The sequence below is a fragment of the Cydia splendana genome, chromosome 13 (assembly GCF_910591565.1).
Source record: "Cydia splendana chromosome 13, ilCydSple1.2, whole genome shotgun sequence".
NCBI lineage: Eukaryota > Metazoa > Arthropoda > Insecta > Lepidoptera > Tortricidae > Cydia > Cydia splendana.
Genome location: NC_085972.1, coordinates 9,025,113 through 9,053,074, shown reverse-complemented (window position 1 = coordinate 9,053,074; position 27,962 = coordinate 9,025,113). Strand labels below are relative to the sequence as shown.

The 27,962-nt window shown below is 40.3% G+C and overlaps 1 protein-coding gene across 1 annotated transcript; it reads left to right on the top strand.

The window, feature by feature from the left end:
• Positions 1-16: 16 nt before the first annotated feature.
• On the top strand, positions 17-27,962 carry LOC134796024 (zinc finger protein 358). The gene is made up of 18 exons (XM_063767938.1): positions 17-185; positions 552-640; positions 715-789; positions 1,094-1,263; positions 5,703-5,805; positions 8,438-8,651; positions 11,276-11,361; positions 11,873-12,094; positions 12,205-12,349; positions 14,004-14,163; positions 14,566-14,697; positions 15,938-16,011; positions 16,396-16,533; positions 22,255-22,362; positions 23,316-23,431; positions 24,011-24,232; positions 24,680-25,654; positions 25,686-27,962. Exons 2-17 carry the CDS (start codon positions 581-583, stop codon positions 24,917-24,919), a joined length of 2,265 nt encoding a protein of 754 aa, XP_063624008.1. The 5' UTR covers positions 17-185; positions 552-580; the 3' UTR covers positions 24,920-25,654; positions 25,686-27,962.

Sequence of the window (27,962 nt, the reverse complement as noted above, 5' to 3'; positions counted from 1 at the left end):
TAAATAACTGGTTAGTACTTTCAAAGTTTTTGTCGACATTTTATTATAACCAATTTTCAAGTATTGATACGTTCTTTGATTGCGTCATGTAAACGTATAGTTATATGTTATAGCTTCGATTATCTCGAAATTCATTGCGATTCGTGATTTAGAAGCTTTGTTCATCCAAATATTAGTAAAAATCGGTAAGAAAATCAATGTTTATTAACCTATTCGTTTGACAAGGATAACCTAAGCGTTTTACGTCTATAGCTGTTGACACCATTTTTGTTCAGCTTTTCTGTTTGATTATGCCATGTTTCGCTAGCGAAGTGACTTTTCTTTTATTAGAATTTTCCATCTTTAGTTTATTGTCCACTAATAGATCGTAGTCAGGGAAAATAATATGTTGTTAAATAAGGTTATGTTGATGTTTTGGTTTAGAAATTATATAGGGTGTATAGAGTATTGTTGACAGGATGGTATGGAATAAGGGTACTTGTTGGTTACTGAGCCTGTTTTAGTTAATTTATGGGTCTAATCGTACTCATTATTTTATTTGTTTCTTTTAGTTATGGATGGTACATAACAAAAAACCAAAATGGATGGTGAAGGTGAAGATTTCAATCTCCACTGGGAGGAGGAGGAAGTGGAGTCAAAGGTATAATCGTTTTATATGTTATATTAATTAAACTTTTCTGATATTTATGTTTAAAATGTATATTATACTTTTAGCACATCCCAGGTGTAGTGGCTTCAGAGGTCATCTGTGGCTTAGATAATGTGCAAGCTGGTTCTTACTCCAATATGGTAAATACATAATAATTCTTATTTGATATTGGTACATGAAAATTTATAATTTAATTTAAATGTTATGTAAAGAAAGAGTCCTCTTTTAATATCTTAATTTAAATAAGTTCAATTTGAAAATAAAATTGTGTTTGTTATATTACATTATAATAAGTACTGTGCAAGTCGAGAATGTGTAACAGATAAGAACAAATTATTTCTATTTCTTTGTGATTGAAAAATGTATTAAGTACTTAAATACCTCTAAAATCAAACTATAAAACTATAATTCAAGTAAGTAAAGAGATTCACACCAAATTTGCAGAGCTCAGAAGTTATCATACAAGACACAGATCAGATAGCAGCGGAGAATCTGATGTTCTTGTCCCAGGATGTAGTCAGTTACACGGATGCTGCCGAGTTGGCTGTGGACCCCAGTGTGGAGTGCGTTACAGAGGAGGTGATCACGGATGACTGGACTGAGGGGCAGGACAGGTCAGTTATTTGATTTTATTATTAAATAATAGAGATGTTCTAATTTTCACAACAAATCTTAACCTCCTTAGACTAAATGTACATTAGAATGTACATATTTGTTGCAATCTAATTTGAACCTTTCATGAACCAAATAGAGTAGCATTTCTTTTGTTTCATTGCTGTTTAAAACAAACGAAATTCGTTCCAATTTACTTATAGAATAAGGTTCAAATTAAAAATTGGGAAACTTTATATGGTGGGTCTTATGAGGTTAAAAAAATGTGACTCAGGCGTTCACCCAATGATGTATAACATTCTGTTTCTATTAAAATTATATTATGTCTCTTGTTCTTAATGTTTACATTTTTGAAGAGGATTATATTGGGCATTTTGTGTACATAACCCCATGGTTATGTACACGAAATGCCCATGCCACCATCAAATGGGCTCCTGGTAATATTATTTTATTTACCATTCTCTATTGCAAGTTTTTCATTTTAGTCCATGCACATTTCGTCAGATTGCATTGCAACCAAAATAAAAATAATTAAACAAAAGGCAACCTTGTTTTGTTACTAGTATGGTTCATTATGGCTTTGAATTTGTGGTAGTAATTACTGAACTTTGGTTGTCACCTGACTATAAGAAAAATAAATAAATAAAACAATATATTTGCATGTACATGTATAATTATACTTTATGACAGTAAAGTATAATGTAAACATATTTTGTTTAGCTATTAGTAGTAGGGCTTACGGCGATATTTACATCGAAAGCTGCATTTTTGGCAGAAAGCAAGCCCCTTTGCCCAGTGATAATAGGGACCAATCTGAATGATTTCATCCGAGGAAACACAAATTTCATTCATTAGAATTCAAGATGGCGGACCTTTTCCAAAATGGCGGTTGCAATATTTAAAAAAAATATAGACACAAAACGGCTGCACCGATTTTAGTGATTGATATATCGATCAATTCGTATTAACACCTGTAATCGAATAAAATATATAGAATTTAAGAAATTAAAGATGGCGGCCGAATATTAAAAAAAATGAGTTTTTTTTCTTTAATTTTTTTCCTTCTAATGAAAATAACAACTAAATATTCTATAAAATGATCACATATTCTTTCATTTAAATGAAACCTGATAATATTACCTGCAAAATAAAAAAACAATCTTAACAATCCGTTGAGTAGTTTTTGAACTATACGCATTTCAAAAAGCGCGTAACTGCCGTTCGAAACGGCCCGATCGCGCGACTCGCGTCAAAACTGAGAACTTTGATGATTTAAAGGTAAAAAAAGAACTGAAAACCTATTTACTTTATTTATTGAGCTATAAATAAATAAATAAATTGTATTTCTGCTCATTATTTGTGACCATCACGGGAAAAGGTATAGCGGCTGGCGCTTACGTCGCTTAGCACCGCAATAGTATTGGAGCGGCGTTAATAATAGCGTAAGCGCCATCCGCCCTAAGGTACCTATACCAGTGGGTTCAAATTTATTCCTCTCTATCATCTTTGCCCGATGTAGTTGAACGAAAGAAAAGAAAATTCATATGAAATCTGATCAAAATATACCTAATATAATTAAATTAAATATATAGAGATGAACTACGCCAAACTGTCCCGCCCCTCCAATACTATTTCAATGTGTGTAGTATTGAAATAGTAATGGAGGGCGGGACAGTTTGGCGTGGTTTATCTATAAGTACCTTTTGTTTTTGCAAGTGCTGCATTGCACTGTGCAGGATTGACCCACTCTCCGACACGTGCAGCGCATTGTTTCGCAGCCTTTTTTACAGCCGCAATGGTCCAGGTATGATAATTCACGCCACATCGCCCTAGCATCAGACCATTGCGATTCCCAACTGCCATTAGATGACTTCCAACCCCAAGAGGATGGCAATGGCACAGAGGCATCATCAAGAATAAGAGCATATCACCCCATAAGTGGCCTGCTTGATATGTGAGACGGAGCGCGTGTTTATGTAATGCTGCCGATGTTGGTGGGATGCTGGTTACCAATTTATTTTTAGTAGCAAATAGCTACCTGCGTACCAAGTTGTTCGACGAATGTGATATTTGTGGGTCATATAGGTAGCAGGTGAACTTTTCCAGCACAGCCCTGATTTCTTTAGGAAGGCTTTGTAATGGCTGCGATATTTCTTTCAAAGTTGGTGTAACTTCAGGGTGTAACAACCATGTTTTGAAGCAAGACTTCTTTCCTGTTGTATGGAAGTAAGAAGTAGTGTCACACCCTGTAGAGGCGTTCACGCCACGAAGAGCGGTTGATCTGTCAGGACCCAAAGTATTTGCTATTTATGAACATCGATATAACGGCGTTTATTTGCAGTCCCAGTTATTAGCCATAACGCTTGCAGGCCACTATCAATTGAAGTTTGATGATATTATATCAATAACACCAAAACATCTGTATCGGAAGATCTAATCTAAATACGCCTAATTCCCTGTTCTGCTGATCTTTTGCGTGAAGTACGATGCGGCCATCAGCTTCTTTCGCATGTGTTCCTATTCATAAGATCAGGCAGAACAGGGAATTAGGCGTATTTTGATTAGATCTTCCGGTCTTCCGTTTTGGTGTTATTGATATCATATCATCAAACTTAAATTGAGAGTGGCCTGCAAGAGTTATGTCTATTAACTGGGACGGCAAATAAACGCCGTTATGGCGATCTTCATAAAATAGCAAATACTTTGGGTCCTGACAGATCAACCGCTCTTCGTGACTTTCACGCCTCTACAGGGTGTGACACTACTTCTTACTTCCATACAAAAGAAAATAAGTCTTGCTTCAAAACGTGGTTGTCACACCCTGAAGTTACACCAGCTTTGAAACAAATATCGCAGCCATTACAAAGCCTTCCTGAAGAAATCATGGCTATGCCGGAAAAGTTCACCTGCTACCTATATGACCCACAAATAGCACATTCGTCGGACAACTTGGTACGCAAGGAGCTATTTGCTACTAAAAAGAAATTGGTAACCAGCATCCCACCAACATCGGCAGCATTACATAAACACGCGCTCCGTCTCACATATCAAGCAGGCCAGTTATGGGGTGATATGCCCTTATTCTTGATGATGCCTCTGTGCCATTGCCATCCTCTTGGGGTTGGAAGTCATTTAATGGCAGTTGGGAACCGCAATGGCCTGATGCCAGGGAGATAGCGTGAATTATCATACCTGGACCATTGCGGCTGTAAAAAAGGCTGCGAAACAATGCGCTGCACGTGTCGGAGGGTGGGTCTACCCTGTACAGTGCAATGCAGCACTTGCAAAGGCAACTGCAAAAACGAAAGGTACTTATAGATAAACCACGCCAAACTGTCCCGCCCCTCCATTACTATATCAATATTAAACACATTGAAATAGTAATGGAAGTTAGTTTGGCGTAGTTCATCTCTATATATTTAATTTAATTATATTAGGTATATTTTGTTCTGATTTCATATGAGTGTTCTTTTCTTTCAGTTCATCCACATCGGACGAAGATGATAAAGAGGAATAAATTTGAACCCACGGGTATAGATAGGTACCTTAGGGCGGATGGCGCTTACGCTATTATTAACGCCGCTCCAATACTATTGCGGTGCTAAGCGACGTAAGCGCCAGCCGCCATAACTTTTCCCGTGATGGTCACAAATAATAAGCGGAAATACAATTTATTTATTTATTTATAGCTCAATAAATAAAGTAAATATGTTTTCAGTTCTTTTTTTACCTTTAAATCATCAAAATTCTCACTTTTGACGCGAGCCGCGCGAGTGGGCCGTTTCGGACGGCAGTTACGCGCTTTTTGAAATGCGTATAGTTCAAAAACTACTCAAGGGATTGTTAAGATTGTTTTTTTATTTTGCAGATAATATTATCAGGTTTCATTTAAATGAAAGAATATGTGATCATATTATAGAATATTTAGTTGTTATTTTCATTAGAAGGAAAAAAATTAAAGAAAAAAAACACAATTTTCTTAATATTCGGCCGCCATCTTTAATTTCTTGAATGCCATATTTTTTATTCGATTACAAGTGTCAATACGAATTGATCGATATATCAATCACTAAAATCGGTGCAGCCGTTTTGTGTCTATAATTTTTTTTAATATTGCAGCCGCCATTTTGGAAAAGGTCCGCCATCTTGAATTCTAGTGAATGAAATTTGTGTTTCCTCGGATGAAATCATTCAGATTGGTCCCTAGTATCACTGGGCAAAGCGGCTTGCTTTCTGCCAAAAATGCAGTTTCTTTTCGCTAAGCTCTATCACTATATCTCTAGCCATAAAGTTTAAATGAAAAAGACAAACATAAACCTAGATGGAGATGAATACAGGCTGCATGCATTTACACAATAAATGCAATGTTCCTGCAGGACCTACAAAGAAATATTATAATTACTGTATCTATTGCAAATTGTAATTAATATTTGATTGTTAGTTTGTATAATTTCAGAGTCGAGGTTCCATTGGAGCACTTTACGAACCCAGTATTGGACATAAAAGAGGAAAATGATATTGATGTCCCACTTCCAACAGATCAGGTAAGTGCTTTGAAGAATTTGAAATATTTGTATTAACATTAGGTGTATTTTTGTATGTTTTTACTTTATTACAAGACTCGGAACTGGTTTTTTCTTCATACAAAAAATACCGGTATTATTACGTTCTTTGGTTTATTATTTAATTTTTAATGAGACAATCTAATAATACGAAGTTGTTAACTAAATACATGATTCAGTCCTACGCAAAGGGTATAAAATAATTAAAAATATTGGGCTATTTCGGGTTTTACAAAAAAACCGGTTCCGAGCCCTGCTTTATTATACATGTTTGTTAACAGTTTGTTTACATCAGTTTACAACAGTTTGTTCATATATCATTTTAATGTCGAATTTAATACATCATGTATCTGACATAATTTTTTATAGCTACTAGAATATCATGTTTTAATTAATGTTAAAATTCCACAGTAAGTATTACTTCGCAATCATTCTTTTGTTAGTGATAATGTTCATTGTTTTGTTTGAAGATTATAGCTGTATCTATCTTACGTAATAAAATAAAAGTGTTGCATGATAATACATTTTAAAACAGAGATTGGTAAATGCTAAGTAATTTTTTTGGAGTGTACTATTGTCTTTTGGAAAGTTGGTAAGCTAGTAAGAAATAAAGTTATAAGGGCACCAGCATGAACGACACAAGTACCAAATGGATTATGTTAAACATTATTGGTAAGACAAGTTTCTTATACTTTCGACACAGAATTTCTCTTTCATTATACACCACTTTACAACGTTATGCAGGAATATAAGAATACTCATAACAAAATAATGTCTATAAGTTCTAAAATTTTGCCTGCCTGTGAAACCGATAGTCCTGGGTTCGAATTCCGGTTTAGGGCATTTATTTGTGTGATGAGCACAGATATTTATTCCTGAGTCATGGGTGTTTTCTTATTAATTTTATCATATATGTCATTCTCTGAGTACCCACAACACAAGCCTTCTTTTGCTCACTTGTCCCATAAATATTAATTATTTTATTTATTTATTTAAGAAACAAACAGTCTTTTATAGTTATATACAGGGTGGAAAGGCACGACGATCCTTTCCGGAAATGGGAGATAGTTTAGACTAAGCTCTATATTTTCTCCATAGAAACTATGTTAATATGGGCAACCGTTTCTAAATTATGACCTTTTAAACATCCACGCAAAAAACTACTTTGTTCTAACCCTAACAGGTGACAGGGTCAATGAACTTACTTGTAAACAATCAGTATTCGACAGGAAATTATGCTAATTTGTTGCCATCTAACCATTTTTAGGTCTGCTTACAGCACGGTAAGAATCATTGCAGGATTTTCGCTTTCTTAGTGGTTCCACTTGTTCAATACTTGAATGAAATAGTTATGTTATTCCTTAATATTAATAATACTAACCACAACATTGTTTACAACGACAGTTCAAATGGTGACATTGACAACCACTCAAAAGTACGCAATCGTCTTATAAATATCTCTGGTTTCCTTGACTGATAAAAAGGTTTTAGTTTCTTAACACGTTTCACAAAATTATTTTCGAATAATTGGAAACTATCTAAAATAATTAAAAATAACAAGTAGGTTGTGTTAGTTGCACCAAATGAACTTGCAAAAATTAAATACTAAGAATAAATCAAGAATAAATACTTCTTAAATACCTAACTAACAAACCTTCTTGCGTGGTAGGAAATAGACAAGACGTCTGATGTTTGAAATTAAATTTTCATTGAACTATACTTATTGAATGTCATATTCTTCAAATAAAAATGTTAGATGCTCGTGGCTATTTAAATTTGTGGGGCTGTGTAAAAGATATGGTGTACCAAACCAAACGGAATGTGAAACTGCGGACGAAATGAGACAAAAGCTAATTGGTGCTTTCTGCGGAGGATAAATGACGAAGAGCATACACTATATCGCATGTGCATCGACATACTCGGGTACGGGCTGCGGCGGCGTTGTAATACACGGAGGTACATTTGAACACCGTATGTGAAAAGAAGATAGTATTAAATATTGGAAAAAAGTAATTATCTAAGAAAGTAATAAAATTGTTTGTAATATTTTTGCATGCATTTGATTTATTTGACATTTATGCGTCATTCATACATCATTGCGATACTGTCAACGATCGGAAAAAAGTGTAAAGTCCCGAGCTTTCCCGACGGAGATCCTTAATCTAGCCGTCATGTGCACATGCTATAGGGTTATCACCACAGTTAAAAAGTAGTATTTTTGCAATTTTTATTTTTTACTCAATTAACGATTCTTACCATTACCAATAGTCTCTGTATCACTTAAACGACCTAATACTTCCGGGAAGGATCGTCGTGCCTTTCCACCCTGTATAACACTGGAACTTTTCTTAAAACTAGACTTACAGTTTCCTTAATGAAAATATTTTAACATCATGCTTATTAAGTAGTTTCTACATAGTAAAACAGAGCTATTTGTGCGTGCAAAAACAAAACACAAAAAAAAAAGAAAAGAAAAAAATTATGAGAATAAAAATATAAGAGTATTATAACAACCTTATGGTATTGTTACTAATTGTTTACAAACTGAATTCTCAGGATTTATTATTATTTATTTAACAGTCTATCCATTAAATAATGTCTTCCTTACCAACAGGACCAGTACACAGCAATGCGACCATGGCCATGCGACTTCTGCTCACGGCGGTTCCGCAAGAAAGCCGCCCTGATGAACCATATGGTGGCCCATCAGAACGACCGGCCCCACGCCTGCAACCTTTGTGGCGTGCGCTACGTACGCAAGTGCGATTTGATGAATCATCTTAAGGTGCACGCTATGGTGCCGGACAACGCGGACCCGGTCGACTACGGTTAGTGTTATACGTGTACCATCCACAGTTAACTGACAGTGAACCACATGGTGGCCCACCAGAACGACCGCCCCCACGCCTACAACCTTTGTGGCGTGCGCTACGTACGCAAGTGCGATTTGATGAATCATCTTAAGGTGCACGCTATGGTGCCGGACAACGCGGATCCGGTCGACTACGGTTAGTGTTATACGTGTACCATCCACAGTTAACTGACAGTGAACCACATGGTGGCCCACCAGAACGATCGCCCCCACGCCTGCAACCTTTGTGGCGTGCGCTACGTGCGCAAATGCGATCTGATGAACCACCTCAAAGTGCACGCTATGGTGCCACACAACGCGGACCCGGTCGACTACGGTTAGTGTTATACGTGTACTATCCACAGTTAACTGACAGTGAATCACATGGTGGCCCACCAGAACGACCGCCTTTCACACCTGCAATCTTTGCGGCGTGCGCTACGTGCGCAAGTGCGATCTGATGAACCACCTCAAGGTGCACGCTATGGTGCCGGACAACGCGGACCCGGTCGACTATGGTTAGTGTTATACGTGTACCATCCACAGTTAACGGACAATGAACCACATGGTGGCCCACCAGAACGACCGCCCCCACGCCTGCAACCTTTGCGGCGTGCGCTACGTGTGCAAGTGCGATCTGATGAACCACCTCAAGGTGCACGCTATGGTGCCGGACAACGCGGGCCCGGTCGACTATGGTTAGTACTTTTATAAGCTTCTACTAGCGATAATCCTGCCATAGGTATATCGATTCTTTGAAACCACCATTGCCCTGTCATTTAAATATAGAAGGTTCAACTTTCATTGCATAACTCAACCTGCAAGATTACCGTGCGTAAGTGCGATCTGATGAACCACCTCAAGGTGCACGCTATGGTGCCCGACAACGCGGACCCGGTTGACTACGGTTAGTACTTTTATAAGCCTCTACTAGCGACAATCCTGCCATAGGTATATCGATTCTTTGAAACCACCATTGCCCTGTCATTTAAATATAGAAGGTTCAACTTTCATTGAGTAACTGAACCTGCAAGCTTAGCGTGCGTAAGTGCGATCTGATGAACCACCTCAAGGTGCACGCTATGGTGCCGGACAGCGCGGACATTTTTATTAATTAACTACAGTGAGACGCCTCATTCTGCTCTCGTATGGTTCTTTTCTCTTAATGAATGTATTAATTATACAGGATATTGACTCTTGGAGACCCTATACATCTCTAAGGATAACTTGATAAACTATATAATCTTATAGTTCTGACACCTAGAGACATTTACACCTCTAAATATAATAGATTTTTTTTTGTGTTTTGTATCTGTATTTTTTATGTAATTCGACATTAAGAGACCATATACATCTCTTAGTAATTGTAATACGTTAGATTGAATTGTTAGTTTTATTTTATAAAATTGTTGATGTTATTATTTTTCCTTGTATGTAAATTCAATGATGACGTGTAAAAGTGCCCTTGTGGCCTATTTGCTGAATAAATGTTGATGTTTGATGTTTGTTTGATGATGTTTGAGACCATCATTGCCCTGTCATTTAAATATAGAAGGTTCAACTTTCATTGCATAACTCAACCTGCAAGATTACCGTGCGTAAGTGCGATCTGATGAACCACCTCAAGGTGCACGTTATGGTGCCGGACAACGCGGACCCGGTCGACTACGGTTAGTGTTATACGTTAACCACCCACAGTTAACTGACAGTGAACCACATGGTGGCCCACCAGAACGACCGCCTTTCACACCTGCAATCTTTGTGGCGTGCGCTACGTGCGCAAGTGCGATCTGATGAACCACCTCAAGGTGCATGCTATGGTGCCGGACAACGCGGACCCGGTCGACTACGGTTAGTGTTATACGTTAACCACCCACAGTTAACTGACAGTGAACCACATGGTGGCCCACCAGAACGACCGCCTTTCACACCTGCAATCTTTGCGGCGGCGTGCGCTACGTGCGCAAGTGCGATCTGATGAACCACCTCAAGGTGCACGCTATGGTGCCGGACAACGCGGACCCGGTCGACTATGGTTAGTGTTATACGTGTACCATCCACAGTTAACGGACAATGAACCACATGGTGGCCCACCAGAACGACCGCCCCCACGCCTGCAACCTTTGCGGCGTGCGCTACGTGCGCAAGTGCGATTTGATGAACCACCTCATGGTGCACGCTATGGTGCCGGACAACGCGGACCCGGTTGACTATGGTTAGTACTTTTATAAGCTTCTACTAGCGACGATTCTGTCAGGTAACGCTCATCTTGCCGCCTGCTCTGAGACCACCATTGTGCTGCCATTTAAATATGGAATTTAACTAGTTTATAGAAGGTTCCTAGTAAACGAACCTGCAATCATTGCGTTGCGTGCGATGGATTCAGAAGACCATGCTTTGTTGCAACTGACTGGTTCTCTCAGCAATAGGACTTAGACTCTAGAGTATTTAGACAAACTTGTAGAAATGTAGGGATTGATTTTCCAGGTTAGACTTTGTATAATTACCAATATGATTGACTCCTTTGCTTTGTCTTTTTATCCATATTGAAATACCTATTTATATTTTCACGTGTTTATTACAAATTTTTTTTTGTTACAGAGGACGTGTTAGATAACAGTCAAGTAATAAAACCAAAGAAAAAGCGAGGGAGACGAAAAAAGAATCCCGAGCCAGTGCCTGAAGAAGTAAGTCAGTTAAATCATAGTGATTTACCTATTGACATTTATTACCTATTAACTTGTATTATATTATAGCGATGTAACCATTTTCAACAAACTATATTTTTTATATTTGACGACCGGTCTGGTCTAGTGGATAGTGACCCTGTCTGCTAAGCCGATGGTCCTGGGTTCGAATCCCAGTAAGGGCATTTATTTGTGTGATGAACACTAATATTTGTTCCTGAGTCATGGTTGTTTTCTATGTATATAAGTATGTATTTATCTATACAAGTATGTATATCGTCGCCTAGTACCCATAGTACAAGCTTTGCTTAGTTTGGGGCTAGGTTTGATCTGTGTAAGATGTCCCCTAATATTTATTTATTTATTTATATTGTGGGGCCAAAAAACGGCCGCTGGGAAAGCAAAACAGAGATGATGTGGGGCTTACATCCAATAAAATATTACCAATACCAATAATGTTATCCCCAATTCCTTAGTAATAATCGTAAACTCAATGAATCTTGTTTTTCAGAACGGAGACATATGGGAGAATATGACGTCAGCGCGCACCATGCAATGGTCCCGCCGCGCGCGCTCGCCGGCGCGGCCCCCGCGCTCCCCGCCGCTGCCGCCGCCGTCGCCGCCCTCGGAGCCCGAGCCCTGCCCGCCGCCGGCCGACCCCAGCCGACCCTTTGTCTGTAGGCATTGTGGGGTCGGCTTCGCGAGGGAGAAGGCGTTGCAGTCACACTCTAGGGTGAGTCGTTACAGTGAGATTTCCATCGCCGCCTACTATATTCACTAGGGAAAAGGTGACAAGTTTTGAACTATATTGCTAAGCTAATAATGTCTATTTTGTTTTGGCAGATACACGGAGGAGATTCGCCGATAGAGTGCGGCACGTGCGGCGAGCTGTGCTGGTCGCGCGAGGCGCTGGCCACACACGCGCGCCAGCGGCACCCGCACCAGCCGCCGCAGCAGCCGACCAGGGAGCCCTACGACTCCAACTCGGGTCAGTGATGCGAGGGCTACAAGATCGCGACGCATTCTTACATAGTCTATTCACCCGTCACTTTTTGCGCTTGTCGCACCCACATCAGCAGGAGCCGTCCTCGGAGCCCTACTGTCATATCTCAATTATTAAAACACCAATTAATTAATAGAGTTTATTTATTGATGAGACACTATAACTCCATGAACACGGACGCCATTCATGGCATAGACAAGCTGCGATAGAGACAGTAAACATAAAGGGGTGTACAGACACCACACTCTCCCCACCAGAACTCAAACAGTTCAAAAATTAACAAAATCACAAGTAATTGTTAACTTAGGTACTTAAAACTACAGAGTAAATATCATAACCCAAAACTTAGATAGGTACCTACTTATTCTAACAAACTATCACTACACTTAATCATTTGGTTTACATGCCTTTTCCACATGACACCATCAACATCAATGATGTAAGTGGTGTCCGGAATGGATTCTTCTACAATTACTCCTTGAATCCAAGGTTTATGATCTTTCCTATAATCTCTCAACATTACCTTCTGCCCTACTGTAAATTTAACTAATCTACTACCCGATGCCAGCCTTGCTTGTTTTTCTAACATCTCCAATGACTTTTCAGCAATAGACTGTGACCTAAGCAATGAAAACCTAGACCTGAGTTCCCTTTGATAAAGTAGTTTAGCAGGAGTAACCCCCATAGTACTATGAGGCATATTACGATCATCAAAAAGAAATAGATTAATTGCAGATTTGATGTTATAGCCACTCTCTTTGATCTTCGTTTTTAAATATGGTTTTTTGTGGTTTTTGCACAACTATTGAGTCATCTGATGATATTGAAGATTCTGAAGATGTTTCTCCCGACATTCGTTCGTTTTATTTGGTACCTCCACTGTTAAAACAAAAGATGGTGGCTATCATATCACTTATTTTACGTATAACCATCAATCACTTATATTTCTGTTGTGTTATGCTTAATTTTGCACTGTAGGTCTTCCAAGTCCTCGTCGCCAATGTCATATCTCAATTATTAAAACACCAATTAATTAATAGAGTTTATTTATTGATGAGACACTATAACTCCATGAACACGGACGCCATTCATGGCATAGACAAGCTGCCATAGAGACAGTAAACATAAAGGGGTGTACAGACACCACACCTACGACTCCAACTCGAGTCAGTGGTGATGCAATGGGCACGCGGGGTCTATGCCCTCGGATTGTCGATGGTTATTCGTGTCCTTTCAGCCCAAAGACCCTTCGTTAAAAGTCCTGTTGACATTTCTACGCCATTATACAACTAATTGAAGATCGCGGTTTAAAAATATCGGCGGTCGTTTGTTTAAGTACACGCTCAATGCCTGTGTTTGACGAATATCGTTGCGCATAATGTATGTATGTATCGTTGCGCATACATCATCTTAAAATAACTCAAACATACGCTCGGCAGCCAAACGTACATCCGTACGTCAAAATGTTGTAGTGACGATCGCAACACCCAACCGAGCCACCAAATTCCCTGTCGATTTAAAGACCGGTAGGTTCGTGAATTTTTAATCATACATCAAATTTTTAATAATAAGAATTCAAAAAACTTTTAAAACATTCTGAGTCACCCGGCCATATAATTAAACTATGGGTTCATTGCAGGTGACGACGACATGGAATACCAGCTGTCGCCTCTAGCCGACAGCGGGAGCGAGCGAGCCGTGTACGACACGCAGCGGGGCCCCGAGCTGTTCTGTCAAGATTGCGGCGTCGCCTTCCAGCGGGCCGACCTGCTGCGTCGGCATCAGGCTGCCGCTCACAGGTAGGACGAAACTAGGAATAAGAAACTATTAGGAAAGTATATTCTAGGGAAGATATCATTGAATACCAGCTGTCGCCGCTAGCTGACAGCCTATGTAGAGTTCCAGCGGGCGGGCATCAGGCTGCCGCTCACAGGTAAAAATAAGACACGTAGCGAGGCCTGGTAACGAGACATGTTTTCGTGAAACTTGCGAAAGACTGTGGCACTATAATAAATTAGCAACATGACACGTATCTTACTCGTTGTGTCGTCTTGCACAACAGAACCAATATCTGCAGTCCTTGGTTTTACCGATGCCGAGATGAATCGCGAATCCTTGTATTTATTTATTGTAGGTTTCTTCTTAGGAACGTGCTTTATCATTTTTTTATTCTTAATAATGCACGATGATATTGTCGACAGTCACAAACGTCACGACAGCTCGTCGTCGACGTGGGCGGAGCACTCGTGCGACGTGTGCGGCGAGACGTGCGCGGACGCGCTGCAGCTGCTCGCGCACGCGGAGCGCCACGCCGACCGCCCCGCGCCCTCCAGGTACTGTACCTTACAGGCCTCACACCATTCGCCATTCATCCGCCGATTAGTCGACCGACTAGTCGGCTAGTTGGCCAGATCATTCGTTTCGTCTAAGTTTGGTTCAAATGCACTTAAAAAACAATCATTTTACCCTTTTAGTCTCGCTATTCTTCACGTTATACGTTATACAACCGTACAATCGGACATATGAAAGCGACCATACAGTCAATAATTCGAACAAAAGTTTTAGTATGCACCCTAAATAGGAATTTGGGTAAAATATGTGAAAAGCTAATGGTAAATATTTGCTGTTTATTTCTTTTTGCCCTATTATTCTGTCACTTATAAAGTGCCGACTAATCGGCCATTTTTGCCGACCAGTCGCCGACTACAAATGAGGCCGGATAGTCGGCTTTCCCGACTAGTCGGTACATCCCTAGACACAACTACGAAGATCGCAGCTGCGCAACTCTCAAGCCTCGACCATGGAAAGCACGCTAGGAGCGTACTCGCTTGCCGACGGCCATATATTTGAGACGTCAGCGTCGAGCGTGCACGTGCGTTTCTCGGCCTTCGGGTTAAGCTACTAAGAGCTGAGCTAAATATCCGCACCACATACACAGTGTCGGGCACTTATCGGCACCTATCCTGTCAGTACCATTGCCCACACTGTTAACTGTACATCGGTGGACCTTATGCCATTTGTAATAAGGTCCACCGATGTACAGTTAGGAGTGTTGCTGTTTGTACTACACTCGTCATTAACACTTCTGTCATTTTCTCGCCCATGGCATCGGAACCAAAGCCATAGATAGAGAAATATAGTAAGACAAGAGTGCTCACTCCATACATCAGTTTTAGTACCAAAAAAATAGTATTCTCATAGTCGACATCTAGCATAGAGTAGCGGAATTATCAGTACCTTCTTTAAGTACTGTCAAATGACAATAGATGTAGCACCGATCGGAAAGTCTTATGTTGTTGAGCATTAGACTTTCCGGTCGGTGCTACATCTATTGTCATTTGACAGTACTACTACTACTACTACTTAAAGTACTGATAACTCCGCTACTCGATGCTAGATGTCGACTATGAAAATACTAATTTTTTTTGGTACCATAACTGATGTATGGAGTGAGCACTCTTGTCTTACTATATTTCTCTATGCCAAAGCTAACCAATTAAAACAAATCATTGGATAAGTATGCAAAATTATGCAGCTTATTATCAGATATTTTATTGATATGTTGTTTTTCAGATTCAAGAGGATGTCACGGGGAAGAAATAACACGTCTTCGAGTGGTTCGCGGCAATTCCCCTGCAGAGAGTGTGGTACGATGTTCTTTTTACTGTGGTCTTCAAAAATACAAATACAAATACAAATGCGTTTATTTCATTACTTTTTACATAAGTTCTTAGGTATAGTATAAGGGTTAGGTAGGTTAGGTAGGTCTTGATAGTACCAACTGCTCTCTTGCCAAGCAAATTTAAGAAAATGCCCATCCATTTGAGCCCATTTCCTACGAAAAAGAACCCTTTGACCGTCGCAGTTGACGAACGCCGATAACGATTACAGTTGAAAATTAACCTTCGTTATGTTCCATTAAAGTTTACTTTTGCGTGCTACATAAATAGTCGTGGCGGTCAAAAAGTCGAATGGTGTTCGGGTAAACGATGTCTATAGAATTAAAATAATATTTCATTTGCATTTAACAGGCAAAGTATTCGGCTCGCGTAGCTCCCAACAAATCCACATCCGAATACATACCGGCGAGCGACCTTACGCCTGCCGGTTCTGCTGGAAGGCCTTCGCGGACGGTGGCACTCTGAGGAAACACGAACGTATACACACCGGTGAGTTCTATACCTTAAGTAGACGGGATAAGGTTCACATCACATTGGCGAGCCCTACGCCTGCCGGTTCTGCTGGAAGGCCTTCGTGGACGGTGGCACTGAGGAAACACGAGCGTATACACACCGGTGACTTCTATGCCTTATGTAGACGGGATAAGGTTCACATCACATTGGCGAGCCCTACGCCTGCCGGTTCTGCTGGAAGGCCTTCGTGGACGGTGGCACTGAGGAAACACGAGCGTATACACACCGGTGAGTTCTATACCTTATGTAGACGGGATAAGGTTCACATCACATTGGCGAGCCCTACGCCTGCCGGTTCTGCTGGAAGGCCTTCGTGGACGGTGGCACTGAGGAAACACGAGCGTATACACACCGGTGAGTTCTATACCTTATGTAGACGGGATAAGGTTCACATCACATTGGCGAGCCCTACGCTTGCCGGTTCTGCTGGAAGGCCTTCGTGGACGGTGGCACTGAGGAAACACGAGCGTATACACACCGGTGAGTTCTATACCTTATTAGGGCGAGCGAAGCGAGCTATCACTATTCGACAAACTATGCATTCTTGTGGTACACTTTACGGAAAAACTATCGCACTGTGAGGTTTGAAATTTAACATTGTAATTTAAATTCATGTCTAGATGTGTTATCAAACATAAAAATATCATTTTATAAACCTCAAAAATATAATAAAGGAAATACACTTTGTATTACTACTAGCGCCATCTGTTAAGAAAATTATGAATTAAAATTCGTGCTAATGTACTATGTGCTATAGTGTAAACAACGTTATTTACGGTATTTGACGTCTGTCACTCACTACAGCAACACTACGTAAAATGTCTTGCACATTGAAATCACAAAGGAAAACAACTGCACTGCGAACGTTTACGTTCTACGTCTTTTTTTTTTTAATTTTAGTGTTGTCCGGACACCACCGTTATGAATCGGTAGTCGTCTAAGTAAATCGATATGAATATTTCATTTTAGGTCGCAACAAAGCATTATTAAATTTATTATATTTACTTTCGAATAGATAGTGTATCGATTTCTGAACGATCCGGTATTGACGTTTGAAAGTAAAGTTTTTGTATTGGTGCAGTTCGTCGTAGTTATATTATAGAAAGCTATAAATGTTTTGTTCTGTTTGTTTGTTTTGTTCGAAATAAAAATATTTCATTTCATTTCATTTCATATGTGTCTGTCCCACTACTGGGCAAAAGCCTCCTCTCTCCCTTATCCGAATTATCTATTAATAAATTTAAGAATTATGTAAAGCGCAAACTTATTTCAGGGGCCCACTGATTAACAATCCGCAGGACGGTATCGGCCTGTCAGTTGTTAGGAACTGTCAAAATTTTGTTCTAACTGACAGGCCCGACTAAAGCTTATTATACCACACAAGATTACATAATACTACAACGTGGGATTAATTGTTATTCGAAATGATTATTTATTTATTAGGTATATTTGATTATTGATGAGGAAATGGATATTCCGATAGTTTCAATTTTGACGATAGGTGCGACCTACTAGGTCGATGTATTAAATGCATTTACCTTGCGGGAAAAACATATAATTTTAGCTTTATTTAAATCTCAAATAAAAAATCATTATACGTCACAATTCGATACCTCAGTCTATGTGCCATCCAATCGTAATCGCTTGCTGTGACAATCGATTTGCGTTAGTTACATCTCTATATACGTCAGTCATAATGTGTCAAATACCGTAAATAAAGTTGTTTACACTATAACAACGATGAATACAAAAGTGGGTTAAAATTTTGGATTCCGACCCATCTCGCTTCGCTCGGTTTGATTCCGAATTTAGCAATTAAGTTTCTGTGAATACTGGAACATTCAATCTTGCTGTATATTCTCTGCGGAGATCTATTTACTCGTATGTTCTGTTCCGTGACGCCAAAGAAAACAATGAAGTAAATATAAAGTCTAAGAAAAAATCGGGCAAGTGCGAGTCGGACTCGCGCACGAAGGGTTCCGTACCATACAAAAAAAAAAAAAAACAAAAAAAAAGCAAAAAAAAAAACGGTCACCCATCCAAGTACTGACCACTCCCGACGTTGCTTAACTTTGGTCAAAAATCACGTTGGTTGTATGGGAGCCCCATTTAAATCTTTATTTTATTCTGTTTTTAGTATTTGTTGTTATAGCGGCAACAGAAATACATCATCTGTGAAAATTTCAACTGTCTAGCTATCACGGTTCGTGAGATACAGCCTGGTGACAGACGGACGGACGGACGGACGGACGGACAGCGAAGTCTTAGTAATAGGGTCCCGTTTTACCCTTTGGGTACGGAACCCTAAAAAATGTGCCTCGGATATCAAGAAAAAGTCATTCTCGAATAGATGGCGCCATACCTTTGGCCTATTCTCGGCTAGATGGCGTTGACGACACCGTTTGATATTTAACTATTTTAACACACATCAGTGAAAGAACATGGGTCAGTATGGAACACTAAAAATTAAAAATCATTTATCCGTATACATATTTTGATTAATTTATACATTTTCAATTTTATTTTAAGTTTTAATCGTGTGTCGATAGATGGCAGTAAATGTACCGTGACTACAAAAATTACTATGGCAATAGCCCTCTATGTGACGCCGATGAACTGATCAGTCATGTTGTGTTAGCAAACTTAAATTCTTCAGTTCGAGAAACAGTTTTAGTGTTACTATTGCTTGGAACTGCCAAAATTATAAATAAAGATAAGCATATAAGGTAATACAAACTTCAGTGACTTAGGGCCGATACAGACGGTACAACCCGACTGCAACTTGTATGGAAACTGCACGCCAATAGCAACGTCGGCGTGCAGTTCAACAAAATGTCCCAGAACCCTGGCAGTACCATGTGGAACTCTGGTTTGGAGCAACATGCATGCAACAGGCACACGCTGTTTTAGTAATTCGACACGTCTTGATGAGCACTTGGGAGAGCAGAACCCAAGATAGAGCTGATGCTGAACCCTGGCTGTACCTAGCGGAACTCAGGTTTGGTGCAACATGATGTCATGATGATCACTTGGTAGAGCAGTACCCAAGATACGAAATGCTGAACCCTGGCAGTACCTAGTAGAGCTCGGGCTTAATACAACATAGGCACACGCTGTTTTGGTCATCCGACTCGTCTTGATGAGCACTTAGGAGAGTAGTAGGTACCCAAGATAGAGCTGATGCTGAACCCTGGCTGTACCTAGTGGAGCTCTGGTTTGGTGCAACATAGGCACACGCTGTTTTGCTCATCCGAGTCGTCTTGATGAGCACTTAGGAGAGTAGTACCCAAGATAGAGCTTATGCTGAACCCTGGCTGTACCTAGTGGAACTCAGGTTTGGTGCAGCATAGGCACACGCTGTTTTAGTCATCCGACACGTCTTGATGGGCATTTGGGAGAGCTGTACCCAAGATAGAGCTGATGCTAAACCCTGACTGTACCTAGTAGAACTCAGGTTTGGTGCAACATAGATACACGCTGTTTTGGACATCCGACTCGTCAGAATGAGCACTTGGGAGAGCAGTACCCAAGATAGAGCTGATGCTGAACCCTGGCAGTACCAATTGGAACTCAGGTTTGGTGCAACATAGGCAAACGCTGTTTTGGTCATCTGACTCGTTTTTTGAGCACTTGGGGGATACCCAAGATAGAGCTGTAGCTGAAGCCTGGCAGTATTTAGTAGAACTCAGGTTTATTGCAATATAGGCACACGATTTTATGGTTATCTCACTCGTCTTGATGAGCACTTAGGAGAGTAGTACCCAAGATAGAGCTGATGCTGAACCCTGGCAGTACCTAGTGGAGCTCGGGTTTGGTGCAACATAGACACACGCTGTGTTTTGGACATCCGACTCGTCATTATGATCACTTGGTAGAGTAGTACCCAATATAGTTGATGCTGAACCCTGGCAGTACCTAGTGGAACTCAGGCTTTATACAACATATCCACACGCCGTTTTGGTCATCCGACTCGTCTTTTTGAGCACTTGGGAGATACTAAAGATTGAGCTGTAGCTGAAGCCTGGCAGTATTTAGTGGAACTCACGTTTGTTGCAACATATTAGGCATACACTGTTTTGGTCATCTCACTCGTCTTGATGAGCACTTAAGAGAGCAAATTATACGTAAGTTTATGTGAATTACATTATTACCGCCAGTAGGTGTCCAGACGGGATAGTTTTACGCTCAATTGTGTGGTGTGGACGCATAAATAAATTCAAGGACATTGGCTCGCTGACCCAACATTATATAGGAAAGCCAGTTGGCTTCCTTACAAAAAGTACTGGGCGACCATGTAGGATCGAATAAGCGCTTATGAAATTGTATATTACGTGTGGGTGACATTAAATGATATTAATGATGACAAAGTAAAAGCTGTAACAGACAGGCGTACCGGACAGCGATCGGGGTCCGGTTAGTATATTTCTTTCTTGCTCTCACTTATAGCTGCGTCCTTAACGGACTTATTACGTACCCACTCGATCGAACATGGAACAAGCCTCGGATTGGATCAAAGTCGCGGTTCGGTACGTTTAGGTAGAAAAACTCCGCGAGCCCTTACAAAGCTCTGCTTTTTGCTAGTGTAGACGGGATAAGGTTCACATCACACTGGCGAGCCCTACGCCTGCCGGTTCTGCTGGAAGGCCTTCGCGGATGGCGGCACGCTGAGGAAACATGAGCGTATACATACGGGTAAGCATTCTGTACCTTATGTAGACGGGATTAGGTTCACATCACACTGGCGAGCCCTACGCCTGCCGGTTCTGCTGGAAGGTCTTCGCGGATGGCGGCACGCTGAGGAAACACGAGCGCATACACACCGGTGAGTTCTGTACCTTATGTAGACGCAATAAGGTTCACATCACATTGGCGTGCCCTACGCCTGCCGGTTCTGCTGGAAGGCCTTCGCGGACGGAGGCACTCTGCGGAAACACAAGCGTATACATACGGGTAAGCATTCTGTACCTTATGTAGACGGAATAAGGTTCACATCTCATTGGCGAGCCCTACGCCTGCCGCTTCTGCTGGAAGGCCTTCGCGGACGGCGGCACTCAGGAAACACGAGCGTATACATACGGGTAAGCATTCTATACCTTATGTAGACGGGATAAGGTTCACATCACGCCGACGAGCCGCCCTACGCCGCACCAGCTGGTTCTGATGAATCCATCGGGGAGCCATGTACCTTATGTAGACGGTATAAGCTTCACACCACACTGACGAGCGCTACGCCTGCGGGTTCTGTTGAATGCAAAGAAAACACGAGCATATACACAGCGAAGCAAAAGACAAAGGATTCTGTACTTGATTTGTAAGGGACAAGTTTCCTTCAATTAATTTATTATTATTAATAGCGATCGTACATTTTATATATCATCAGAATAGCTGCGCCTACCGATTCTACCGTTAGCTTGTAGATATCAGCTGCATCATGTCTTAAATGCCATTGGGTTGAATGGGGTTGGCAATTGTCAAAGGTTTGCATAGATGGCGCCATCATAGCTTGCCCTTTTCTTTAGGTTTGTTCTATGACATTTGGCTTAAATGTCTGGCAACCAGGCCATAATATTACAAAAAAAAAACAAGAATTTGACACAGTTCTAGGCACTGACAGGGCAAGCTATGCTGGCGCCACCATCTGTAAAATAGTTCGACCGGCCAACCCTATTTCGGTGGTAAGGTTGTATGTTGTTGCAGGCGAGAAGCCGTACGCGTGCGCGGTGTGCCCCCGCGCGTTCAACCAGCGCGTGGTGCTGCGCGAGCACGTGCGGAGCCACCACTCCGCGCCCGACCGCCGCGCCAACGGTATGGATTCATTTATACCACCAGTGCCCTGTCTATCAAAAGCTTGTAATACAAGTGGAAGTCCCTTTCTAACAAAAGCTGTCAAAAAGGGACTTCCACTTGTATTACAAGTTACAAGCTTTTGATAAACAGTGTAACACGGCTGTTTTGAAAGGGGGTAAAAAATAAATAAATGAAAAGCTCCGGCTTGTCGAAAAAGGAAACAGCCATGTTAACAAAAAGAAAACTAAATTAAACTGAAATGTGTCGAATCCTTGCCGTAGGAAAGCTAGGAGGAGAAACAATTAAACAAATGTATATCTAACAAACTTTATTAGCCTAATATTTTGTGTAAAAGCTCAGTGGTAAAGCTGGGTCGCTTCACATGTTCAAGTTATATGGTTTTACACCAATTAATTAAATACTAAAAACTAAATTTCGAAATACCTAAGTTTTATGCACCAGAACTTTCAAAACTTTAAATTGAAATAACTATTGCTCTTAAAACAAGAATTGAATTAGAACAGGGGCCCGTTTCTCAAAAGCTTGTAACTTGTAATACAAGCGGATGTCACTTTTTGACAGCTTTTGTTAGAAAGATACTTCCACTTGTATTACAAGTTACAAGCTTTTGATAAACAGGGCACCTGTTCTAATTCAATTCTTGTGATTTTACTGCTAGAGGAGTTCCTAAATCTAATTTTGGCGCATTTAAAATGGACCAGGAGGCTTATCCAGATTGACCTGGTTATGAATTTGATCTGGATTTGTTATGGATACGATTTGTAGTTGTGAACAGTGACATTTCTTCATTCAGAAATTTACGACTGACAGTTCATAATCAAAAAACCAATCTAAATCAAATCTATAAGCCCCAGTATACAACATTAAAATTACTAGAATATAAGGTTAATCGGCCCACATTTTCTTCTTTTGTCTATCTATTGTATTAATTTTAAAAATGTTTATCGTAGGTGGTCCCTCGTTTTGCTGCGTGGTTTGCGGTCGTACGCTACACTCCAGTGCAGAGCTGGTGCAGCACCTTATTCAACACTGCGACGCCAACACCGCGCTAAAGCGGCAGCCGCAGGTAATCCTGGCTTTTGGATTGATTTAAAAGAAAGCACAATGTTTATTACTTATGTTTTACTATACCAAACAATTCTTTCATGCTTTTACTATGAACTACTGATTTTATATACACTCGGCGTCATGGAAATCGCACACCTTTATATGGTATTGCGAGCGATTCTAGCTCTTATTGAAATAGTTTTGCCTTATTCAATTTGACATCATTAAAAAGCTCATTTAATAACCTCTAATCTGATGTCTTTTATGTTTACGTGTTTTATATATTGTTCAGATTGTCGGCTTTTGAAAAATGGTTTCCATGACCCTGAGTGTATGATCCGTCAACCATCAAGTAACCAGAATGAATTTGTAGAGGACTGTGATTCATGTCGTTGGTTTAGGTGTCCATGGATTTCGAGTCTCACCGGCTTGTATTCTCAAGAAAACTGAGCATAGTTATTTTTTAAGTTTGGATGGCCCAATTCATTGCCATTATTATTTTCTGCTCACCTTTTAGAACAACAATGACCCTCTTTCAGAGCATGAGAAATGAAAAAGTTTGAATGAAACTAATCCTAATTTTCATCCTTCCCAACAGACCGGTCCCCGGAAATACAAGCGGCGGCGGAAAATCAAGTCGGAGCTGTCCCCGCGGCACTCGTGGGAGCGCGGCTCCCCCTCCCCCCCGCGCTCCCCCTCCCCCTCCGCCTCCGCCTCCCCCCCGCCCGCGCCCGCCGCGCCGCCGCGCCGCCGCCGCCGCGCGCCGCCGCCCCGACCCAAGATGATACACACCGAGGTGCGCCGCGCCAAACCCAGACAGGTATCAATCAATAATGCTTTATTCATTCCATACAGATTGAATATAGCGAAAATATATCAATTTAAAACCTTCCATGCTATCGTAGGGTACCTTACAAGCTGGTATACTACCCCTATACTACCTAGTATCTTCTTCTTCTTCTTTATTAGAGGCTATGTCGAGCTCCTCTATCTCTGTATCACTACTACCATTTCAGATCTATTGTGATCGCCCCTGCATCTTGAAATCCTTTTGATCTCGAGAAACTTTAGCCTTTAGTTTTAACCGTCCTAATACCTACTGGCACTAAATTCGAGATAGGATAAAAAACAAATTGTCCGCCATTTCGATTTTTTTTATTTATAGTCTGCTAGCAATTTAAAATGTTGAGTCTACAGATAAAATTATTAAGAGTGCATGGTTAACAACGTCTGTATGCTTATTAAACCAAATTTTTCACCAACACAGGTACGAGGACGACGGCCGCCGCGGCACCCGGCCGACGACCTGCGCGCCATCGCGCCGCGCTCCGCCACGCCCTCCCCCTCCCCCGAGCCCGCGTCCGCGCCCTCCCCGCCTCCCAAACAGTCCCCGCCCTCCTCCCCGCTAGCCTCACCTCAGGAAGGCGGCCCGTTCAGGTGCGAAATGTGCTCCGAAGAATTCCCTCGCCGCGACGCGTTGTTGTTACACGTGCCGGTGCATATATGACGCAGCCGACCGAAGCGGCAGAGGCCGCGGCTATCGCGCGAGAAAAGAGCTTGATGAGACAACCGAGCGAGCCAACAGCTGTGAGTCTCTGAAATGTGTACATTTTAGTTTAGCAAACATGGTTCCGCGATGGAGACATAAGGCGTTCTCTTTCAGATACCAATAAACAAATGAGATGAAAATAGCCTTGTCTTTCTTGGCTGATTATACTATGGTCAGTTTCCGTAACGACCTTATGAGTGGTGTGATTCTGTACGATCATAAGAAGATTCATACTTGATTCACCGTAAATCTGGATGAGACTAGTTTGTTGAAGGGTCTTAAAACTGGATAAAGGTCTAATTTATTTAAATAAATAAATTTGGCCCTGTTCATAATCACTGAGTTAGATTTGCCATTACTTGGTAATCTTCCCTCCATCCTATAAATAACTCAAGTAGTCGAAGACTGATATCGCTTCGCAATAATTTAGCAGTTTATACCCTATAATAGATATGTGTTTGTGATTAGATTGCCACCTGGAGCCCATTTCTCGAACGGTATTAGTCTAATATTATTAGTGTGTTGCCATGGTAACCCATATAATTTGACAGTTCGTGGACTAATAATATTAGTCTAATACCGTTCGAGAAATGGGCCCCTGGACGCGCGCGACGATGATAGTCTGATATCACTTAGCGTGAAATTGCCTTAGAACCTCTTAGCAATCCAGTCATTGTTGTAGTAAAAACATGTGTCTTTCATGCGAAAAGGACCCTTTGTGTAGGAAGCATATTGATGTAAGCGACTGTCGCACAAGACTTCCTTTTTTTTAAGATCGACCCAAATAGCCATCTAAATATGCATAATGTATATAGATAGAATAATATTAGACCCTATTAAATCTATGTTTCAGCCGCGATCGGTAACAGTAAATAAGGGTTATTTAACAATAGTTAAAAATTAGTTATATATGATGCACGAATAAGTAGTTGAAAAAGTGATGTGAACGTATATTTTCTATCTCTCTTGCATTTTGAAGTCTGCCTAAACTACTGTCAGTCTTATGGAAAAATAGATAATTACTTATAAGTCACGGTCAATTCATAAAATAATAATGTGTACCTAAATAAATAGCTAAAATAAAGTAAAGTGAATCTCCTTTATTTCCAAAATGAATGTAATAGTGACAGAAATGTGGCGGTCTTATACAAATTGTAAGGTATATGATAAAAGCTGGGCTCACTGTGTGACATATCTATTTAAGAAACTTAATACAGAAAAGATTCATATTGGACCACAACATAACAAGATTACAGCCAAAGGCGTAGTACCCGAGCAGCATACATCGCTGTCGTCGCCATTGTTAGTAGCTCGGTTCGCGTTTAGGGCCGTCAGACCACTGTTACTTTTTACACTGTGCTATCGCCTTGTGGTATTGGGATTCCCAAAATTCGAGACTCCTGGGAGCTGTTTTATAAATGCCTATAACACAAGCGAACGTCATTTTCTACCAAAAAAATACCTCCGCTTATTTTACAGATATTTATGAATCCGTACTATCTTTATGATACATATTAGATTGTATGAGTGTTTGTGAATTTGTTGATCGTTGTGTAGTGCGTGATGTTCGCCTTTTCTACCTATCTAATTGTAAGGTATGAAATATGAATCAATACATGTACAGAGCGCCTACCGCGAATCACGTTCTACATCTTGCCTCCCGGTCACACTTACGTACGAATTTACAAGTGCGACAGAGAGGCAACACGTCGAACGTGGTTCGTGGTAGGCCCTCTGTTGTTTCCCACTATTGTCGTTAGAGTTAGACCAAGAAAAGTCTGCAGCGATTTTGATAGCATACGCAGTGCCAGTGTTATTTATACGTCATAATTTCATAGAAGTTTGACGTTTAAAATGACCCTTGCACTGCACTCTAGTTGGTAGAATGTGACATGACTCAGCCAAAATACTATTAATAAGTCTTATTAGAACTCTCCTTTACACCCCTTAAACGTGTTGTGCCCAACCATAAGGATCGTTTGTAAAGGGCGGCTGGCATGCAGATGCCATTCAAGTCTTTATTGACACCCGTCAATGTTCCTTTAGCTTGGGAATGGCACAAATAGCAAATGTTTAGAGTTAGACCAAGAAAAGTCTGCAGCGGTTTTGATAGCCCACGCAGTGCAAGTGTTATTTTAAACGTCAAACTACTATGAAATTATGACGTATAAATAACACTTGCACTGCGTGGGCTATCAAAATCGCTGCAGACTTTTCTTGGTCTAACTCTATGATAAACCTGTCAATTGTTGTAAATATTATTAGTTTAGAAACAGTGATGAGAGCTCGAGGCTAGAATTTTGGAACTAATAGTTCTGGGACATTTACTTATCGTGACATTGAATGATTATGTTTGTCTGTTTGTAACACTGTTGCCTATATTACTAAGACTCCATATTATGTTGTCGTATTGATTGTATTGTTGTATTTTATTAATGGACTGATTTATAAAATAGACGAAACTGTACATAAGTGTGTAGTTAGTTTGCAATACTATACTTTGTTTAGTACAAAATGGTGTATGTTTTGGGGTTCTTTAACAGTTTATATTTGCTTTTTTGTGATATAGCCATAAATAACTGGTGGTTTATGTATGTGCCATAGGAGGTTGGCGTCGGACACCTAAAATGTAATATTATATCATTATCAAGAATCAATTCGTAATGGTGCAATACATTCCCCAACAATGTTTAGCAACCAATGTGTTAGCAATGTTTTATTTTTTTTTATCAGAAAAAAAGTTTATTAATATTTTCTTCAAAATTTTAAGAACTTGTTTCAATCATGTTTTTAATGCAGAATATTTTATGATATTTCATAAATAAAACCGTTGCAATTTTTCTTAGCTTTTTAAAATGTTTTTATATAAGTTTCACCCATTTATTTCAACATTTATAATAATTTAATGTTATTATGCATACATCACTGATTGTCATGAGCATAACCAAATGTAACTATTGACTTAATGTTGTATACCTAAGCAATAAAATTAAACAGTCCA

What these genes read in the sequence shown, in the direction of transcription:
- LOC134796024 (XM_063767938.1), top strand. Translation starts at nt 581, where the DNA reads ATGGATGGTGAAGGTGAAGATTTCAATCTCCACTGGGAGGAGGAGGAA. An exon ending in CCGAGCCAGTGCCTGAAGAA is followed by an intron (nt 11,362 to 11,872) that starts GTAAGTCAGTTA and finishes CTTGTTTTTCAG; the next exon opens with AACGGAGACATATGGGAGAA. An exon ending in CGCTAAAGCGGCAGCCGCAG is followed by an intron (nt 23,432 to 24,010) that starts GTAATCCTGGCT and finishes CCTTCCCAACAG; the next exon opens with ACCGGTCCCCGGAAATACAA.